We start from the raw sequence: 7,886 nt of genomic DNA, 5'->3' as shown, positions 1-7,886 counted from the left end.
TAGATGAGCATGAAAGGAAGGATTCTCTGCATTATTCTTTTTTGTTGTTTACTGTTGAACTCCGTGTGTGTGTGTGTGTGTGTGTGTGTGTGTGTGTGTGTGTATACTCAAGCTGATGAAGCTGATGAACACTAAGGGAAATTAGTTAAACAATAGCCATAAAGAAGTCATTAAAGTTCCAACACAAGAAAAACTTCCAGGTATGCTTAACACAACCGAGTCACTGCTGATGTAATGAATGTTATAAATTTCATCACAGCTGGAGCAGCTCTTTGTCCTTCCAGAGAAACTTTTAAAGCTTCCTGAGGATCACTCTTGTGCTCCAGCTGCTTTTAGAAATGCAACCTAGTGGTCTGGCCAGACTACATCAGATTTGAGGGTCTGTTTTCTTTTTTTCCTCAAGGGCTTCACAGATAAAATGATGAAAACTCTTTCATCAAACCTTTTCATCTCCCTTTGCTCTTTTTTTTTTGAAGAGCAAAGCACATCTCTGTCACTCGATGGCAGAAATTGTTCAGTTTAGTAACTAGAAGAAAGATAGACCAACCACAGATCAGAGTGCAATGTTATCAAATGCAAATGACATATATACAAGTATTGATTTACAATGTATGCAATATCCTGAGAACAGTATTAATCCAATGTACAATGTAACTGTAATTTAGCTTTGTGATCAGAGAATTTCCAGGTAGATGCCCGTCTCTGCATCTTCCACAGCTGTATCCTGCACCTCTCTTACGCCTCTGACTTCCTGACCAGCTTCTTGGTTAATTCTTCCACCTGGTCCAGGTCTTCGTCTCTCCCCACCTCTCCTGCCCATTGGACGGATCTAAAAAAAAAAAGGGAAAGCAGCTGTTTTCACTGGAAGAACTGATTTGCTATTTCCCTTGGAAAAACTGTGCACTGAAAGATCAAGGTTATCAAATACCTGCTTAGTGCGGACAAAAAGAGGCGTGCAGTTCTGGTACACAAGCTGGTAGCTGCCATTGGTGTAAACATGAGTCACTTCTGTGCAGTTTATATATAGAGGCATCCTGTCCTGATAAATTTCCAATCCTCCAGGATACATGGTGGGATGTCTTCTTAGAATGTGCCTGAGAGAAGCAGAACAGGTATTTGATAGACTTGATAATTAGGCGTGACACAATCCAAGAAAACCTTTAACAGGAAATGTTTCTGTACATACTTTCTAGCTCTCTTTTTGCAGCAGTAGACAAGAAGGGCCAGGAGGAATATGACCAGGACAGCGGTGACAGCAGGTAAAACCAACCACAGGAAAAATGCTATCTCTGTATGTGGACCACAAGAGCAGCAGTGGATCAGCATATAGTGTCCCATCACTGGATTATATCAACTTCAAACTTCAGTGCAAACAAGAAAAATCAGATTTTCCAATCATAGCTCAAGAAAATTATTTGGTTTTCTTTGCAGCTTCTTTTCTTCTACTTGTGTTTTTAAGCTGCAGGCATGCTGCACAGAAGTTTCAACACAAGCAAGACATCAGAGTGAATAAACAAGAGGCAGGGCTGTTGTCTTTCTTAGTATGGAAAAACAGTGCTTTGAACACACCTTCTTCTCCCTGCAGCAAGACCAGCGAGTCGTTTCCCAGAGCGTTGAAAGCAAAGCAAATCACCATCTGAGGTTTTTCCATTTGCCCTCTCAGAATAGCCTTTAGCACACTGGGCTCTGATGTTACAGACACGTTGTAATCTTGAGGTGGAACAGACCCATTAACGCTCCAGGTGATTGCAGGTTTAGGGTTGGAGTCGACTGAACACTGGCACACCACCTCTGATTCCTCTACAGTACAGGTAGAGGAGAGCTGGATGATGGCCGGCTTATCTGGAAGAGATAATACTGTCATTAGGTTCTCAATAATATTTATGAGGATATATCTACACAAAACACAGGATCTAAGGATTAAAAGGCAATTTTATAATTTTTTGAATGGGTTGGATGAGAAATTTACAGAAAATGAGTTGCCTTCTAGCCTACTTGGCGTATGTAAAAACAACAGTTCATTCACTATTTATTGGCTGTGATTAGTGTCTTTACAGGCCTTGCAGACTGTTTGGTCAGTGAAATCAAATAGATGCATGCAGAAGCTCCACATTTAACTCTGTGTAAGACAAACTCATTGGGATTTAATTGTCCTGCTTATCACCCAGTACACATAACAATGTACTGGGTGATAAACAGGTTTTTTGCCCTTTATTTTCAAATCCATCCTGGTTAATGTATAATCACCTGTTTTTTGTTTCTCTCAATGGCTGCTCTGCAGTCTAGTTTGCTTTATCTTCACACAACAAAAGCTTATTGTCTTTCCCTTAATTTTTGTGTTTCTGTCATGGACCAACCTACTTACATGACTGAAACTTAACAATTGTTTTTTCTCCTGGGAGAGTTCAAAGTTCAGATTTCAGTTTTTACTTGTCAGTTGGATTTGAATTATGCACCTGTAGTTGTTTTATTTTCCTTTTATTATCCCCCTCATCTGTTTTTATCAAGCTCTACTTGTTGAACCTTGTTAATTTGATGCCAAATAAATGCCTGGTTAAATCAAATCCTATGGTTTGGTTAGTTGGGTGCAACCTAACAACACGTATATATGGGATGCAGAGAAGACCAAGAAGCGGTAGAATTACATTGTATATTAAGAGTTGTGGGTCGCGATTCTCCTCGGCCAATCAGGTTCTGAGCTACGCACCGGACCCTCATATCTCGGGTCACGTTGTACAGCCGGACTGTGTGCGTTCGCTGGTTGAGGTGCACAGTGCGGCCATGTTGACTATAGGACCAGTGGTACTCTGTTGCTGGAGGGTCAGCTTTACATGAGCACATGAGCAGTGCATTGCTCCCCTCCTTCACTGCCAGGGTCTGGACTTGAATCTTCACATCTTTTGGAGGAACTAAGAGCATTAAAAGGGAAAAAGAAAGGTTTTAGCTTACTGAGCCAGGAACACAAATACACGTGTCAAATTTATACTTACACGTCACATGTAGGTCCTTCAAAGTGGATAGTGTTTTAGGGCCTGGGAAGATGACCTGACACCTGAGCTTGGGCTTCACCTGGTGTGTTACAGTAAAGGTCAAAGAGGCCAGTAAAATTTTCCTGTGGGGATCTGGGTAGAGTGTCTGTACTTCCCCAGGTTTAGTTATATTCTTCTGGGCTCCTCGCTCCCACCTCCACTGCAGATCAGGCAGTCTGGAGGGGCAGTGGTAGTTGACAGAGCAGTTCAGGGTGACCAGTTGTCCTTCTGTGGCTGACATGATGCCGCTGATGACAGGAGCTTCAGGGGTGTCTGCCAAGAAGGAAAATCTCCATCATTATGATTTTAACACTTTAGTGTATTAAAAACATAAAAATCATACAAGCAAAAAGACGAATTCTCTTACAACAACCATTAGTGCTAGAACTACTGAACAAGTCTACTCATATGTGATAGAAACAAAACTGTTTAATGAATAATCCCATATTTCTTTTTTTGTGTTTTTCCTGTAGTTGATATTGATTCACCCCCAAACAGCTAGTCAGGCTTCTTCCTGTTAAACCAGAGTTTTTCCTTCCCAATCTCATGAAGTTCTTGCTAAGATGGCGCTGTGTGATTGTTAGGGTCTTTTACCTTACAATATAAAGTGTGTTGAGTGACTATAGTTGTGAATTGGTGCTCTATAAAGAAAATGTGAATTTTTATTTATAAATGTAAAGATAAAAAGAAATGCTTAATGCTCTTCCTGTAAATTTATTTTAGATTTAAGAAAATATGTTTTCACGGGAAACATTTTAAAGTTTATTTAATAGTTAATCTGCTTAAGACACATATGCACTTCATGCAGCTTTTTTTTTTAATATAACTTTCCATGCGGGGGATTCTCTATTGTCTGATTGTACTAATAATTCTTCTATGTACTATTTATCATGTGAAAAAAAATCAAAGTGTTTTAAAAAGTAGAAAAGAGGACATGCATTGTTTTCCTCACTCACAAATACGGTCCAGGTTGAAGCTCCTTGGCTTCCCCCAGAGTGAGTCGCCCACTGTCTTCAGAGAAATTTCAAACACCTGGGGGTCATCCTCCCTGATCCTTTCGATTTTCACTGAGCAGTCACCATCTGCGATTTCGCCAAAGAGGGATGCTCTGCCTTGGAAATCCCTGCTCACTTGGCCTTTGTCCTGGCTGTTAAAAGCGGTGCTCTGAAGAGGAAAAAAAGGGCCACCACCTCTGAACCTTAGCCGCACATCTACCCACTGCTTCGTCCCTCTAATAGGATGAGGGGCTGGAGGCGTAAAGGAGCAGGGAATAACCACACAGGTGCCCACCAGAGCCTGGACACGGTCAGGGACTGAGGGTACAGGAGAGACAGCCTGCACCCCCCTCCACAATGTTGCTGTCGTACAGAAAGCACAGAAAATCATTTATCCAGCATTATTTGACAGTAGATTGAACTTTACATAATTGAGACACAGTAGTGATATTTCACAGTTTTATTATGACAACTAAAAAGCATAAGAGAATGTCTCAAGGACACGGCTGATTAAAATATTTCATATATTTAAAAAAGAAGCTGTAAAAGCTGTAACAGCATTGATTTCTTGAGACTGTGTAGAAAGGTCATCGTAAAAACTAAACTTTATATGACAAGAGGTTTGTGCTATCTGGAAATCTTACAAATACCACACTGTTTTGCAACAGTTGTATATTTAGAAAGAGGAAGAGAGCAGCTGGAGTTTTAACTCTGTTAATAGTTAAATCTACTATTCAGACTGCAAAACATGTCTATGTTTTTGTAATGAAAAATATTTGTTTTAAGTTATAAAAATGTAGAGCATTTTATTACAAAAATACAATCTGATTTGTTAGTATTTAATTTTCATCAGCACAAAAATATTTTGCAGAAAACATTCAAAAGACAAAAAAAAGTACTTAAAATAAACCTCTTATATTGATAATTTAGGAGAAGCCAGTGGAGCACAGGGATTCATTAAATTACACCACATGGCAAACGTCCTCCAAATGCAGCCAAAAAGCAACTTTGTTAATTTTTTGGAATTTCTTTTTTTTTTCAAGAAAGTTTAAAGTATATTTAAAATGATCAATAATTTGTTTAATTACTTACCAAAAATCAGAGGACACACAAGGAAGACGATGTCTGCCTGCATGTCTGCAGCCCTGCTCTGATGGCTCAGACAGGGAAGGATGAACAAAGGAGCAAAGAGGGGGGAAGCTTGATTGTTTCATTATGCAGCTGGTACTATGACTTCCTGTGATGCCCCCCTCAAACGTCCATTATCAAATGACTGTTTATTATATTTGTTTATTTTACCTCCACTTATCTTTGTCGCTCATAGTGTAATTATAAAACAAATAAATCATAGGGTTATAACTTTAGAATATATAGAGCTTATAAATGATCCAAAAATCATTAAAGTGCTGAAGTCCTTTTTTGCAAAGGAAAGAAAGACCTCAGCATGCAGCTATGAGACAGCACATGACAGTGAGTGAGTCACTCTCATGCTGTTACCCAGTTCCTCAAAGGGACTAGCAACTCAAATCTGATACATTTCTCATTCCCTGTGTACGGACCAGCCAAACCACAATAGTGAAAAAAAAAGAGTGTGGAAAAAAGAGGGGTTTGAATATTAACTTTTTAGTGACATATTTGCTATGCTGTTGACAGCAAATGTCTGCATGTGTGTAAGTAGGTCATCACGGATGAAGGGGAAAAGTGTAATATTGAAACTTTATGAAGTTGAAGCATTTAAATAAGAATTGTCTGTGAAGGTTCTCAGTCATCCAGGTCATTATAGTCTAAGGAACTTGGAAAGCAAAGCGTCTTAAAGAAGTCCAGACGCTTTTCTTTCCAAGCTCCTTAGATTAAATAAGAATTGTTTTCTCTATTATCGTACATTGAGACATATTTCGTAAACTGAATTTGGCATAAATAATTTTAGGGCACTTAGTCTTTATTTAACACCTTTTAAAATGATCTGACTAAATATATTAATATGAGCAATTTCATTTCCATGCAGTGTGTAGTGACAGAGCAGATATTCAACACAGACTACATGTGGAACAACTTTTATAACCTATTTTAAATTTGTTTCCATTTTGTTGCAGTTACTGTCATTATCACCTTGAGATAAATTTTTCTTCAGGCTCAAACAAAACCAAGTAATCAGAGTCGGGTACAAAGGCTTTAACTGCTTGAACTCTGGACCCTTTCAAAGCTTGTTTGAATTGCTGCTTGCACCTCCCTGCTCCTTAAAACAGACTGCAAACTGCCTTCGTGCCAAATCTCAAGACTGCAATGGCAACACCAGATGTGGATTAAAACCACAGCTTAATGTAAAGATACTACAGTGCACGGATAAGGTATGTGTTGAGAATGGTACCGTTTGTACAGAAATCCTTATTGTTGTTCATGTGCATAAATGCAGTTTGGTATATGTGTGAGAACTGAAACATCAAAGTTTGGGTCTTCTCTTATATCACTGAATGCAGTAACAATTCATTTAAAGCTTTGATTATTTTTTTGCTTTGGGGGTCAGCACTATTGTAAGAAGTTATGAGCTCAGCTCAGCAGCTGCTCCGTTCTCAGAGAGACTTATTGCTGAAGTGGACATGTGACCATCCAGCGCCCTTGCTGCGTTGGCTCCGTGATGCCGAGGTGCTTTCGTCTGCCTGCTACCTGTCTTTGCTGGAGAGGTCGCCTTCCAATGCTGTGGCAAAGGCACTGGAGACAGTGTGTGCCACAGAGGAGAGCAGCCAAAAGTTCCTGCAGGTGTTAAGGGAAGTGCAGGATTACTACTGCAGAGACCTGCAGGTCTGGGTCGAGAGACACTGCAGGAACGATGCAGTCACTAAATCAGCACCTACATCTGTGAAAGTTGAAGGTGAGGCTGCTTTAATGTGCTGGTTTTTACATAAACAGGTGTAACTGAAGTTAATCTTCTTTGCAACCTTGAGCTGATCGTGAGGGTCTGTTAATAGAAGACAACTTTTACAACCTATTGAGGAAAGACATGAAAGAAGATTAGATGCAGGGTACAATCAGCTTTGATGCCTCGCCAGGATTTTTTTTTTTATTTTTTTTTTACTTTGGTGAGAGTTTTAAGAGATAATGGACATTGAGCTCAACTATCATAAGTTAAAATGTGTCAGTGATTTGGATATTTGGATCAGGTATTCATAGTTCCCTGATGATGAGACTCAGGGATGTGAAAATGCTCAGTCAGCAGAGTCACCTGTGAATCTGACATTTTAAACAAATGCATATAAAATAACTATAAATTATTCTATGATTTCAACAGACAAGAAGTCCAAAAACCCCATTGCTAAACTGTTTAAAGCAAAGAGCAAAGGATTCACCCTCACCACTGACGTTAATGGTATGAATTCATTGTTTCATCAAAAAAAATGTTTACATATGAATTATATAGTAGTGTACGTTATTTCTGGTATGTTTTCTTTATAGAGATAAGCAATAAATGTTGTCCTGTTTTTTTTAAATTTATAATTCCTGGTTTCATTTTTTGCTGTATATGGAATATGTGTATGAATTTGAATGTATGCCTTGATTTACCGCTATACTGTAAAAAAGGGTTATTCTGAACTGTTAATCACACAAACTTCTCTACTTGAGTCTATAAAAAAATTTATATAGAGCTGGAAATGGACATAATCAGTCAATTTAAAATGTAAACTGACATTAGGCAAATGCAATTTTTCATGATTTGATTCCTGTGCTTGCAATCAAGTAAGGAGATCTGACTTTCATATTGCAGCTAAGGAAGAGCCAAAATCTTGCAGAAGTCTAAAGTTGGCCAGCAGCCGAGGTAGGATGAAAACAGGTCAACTGAATTCAAGAAGCCACAATCTTTATCTTA

General features: G+C 38.9%; 1 protein-coding gene across 1 annotated transcript; it reads right to left on the bottom strand.

Moving 5' to 3' along the window:
* Positions 1-84: 84 nt before the first annotated feature.
* LOC102212232 (myelin-associated glycoprotein) lies at positions 85-5,189 on the bottom strand. Its single transcript, XM_005754280.2, has 8 exons — positions 5,117-5,189; positions 3,986-4,387; positions 2,991-3,302; positions 2,646-2,909; positions 1,570-1,842; positions 1,187-1,289; positions 929-1,094; positions 85-829 (listed from the first exon to the last, which is right to left on the bottom strand). Exons 1-8 carry the CDS (start codon positions 5,157-5,159, stop codon positions 674-676), a joined length of 1,719 nt encoding a protein of 572 aa, XP_005754337.1. The 5' UTR covers positions 5,160-5,189; the 3' UTR covers positions 85-673.
* Between the last annotated feature and the right edge of the window lie 2,697 nt (positions 5,190-7,886).

The sequence above is a fragment of the Pundamilia nyererei genome, unplaced genomic scaffold, assembly GCF_000239375.1.
Source record: "Pundamilia nyererei isolate P.nyererei 1_Seehausen unplaced genomic scaffold, PunNye1.0 scaffold00534, whole genome shotgun sequence".
Lineage (NCBI taxonomy): Eukaryota > Metazoa > Chordata > Actinopteri > Cichliformes > Cichlidae > Pundamilia > Pundamilia nyererei.
Note: the sequence above shows the minus strand (reverse complement) of the source record. Positions and strands in the feature narration are given on the sequence as shown.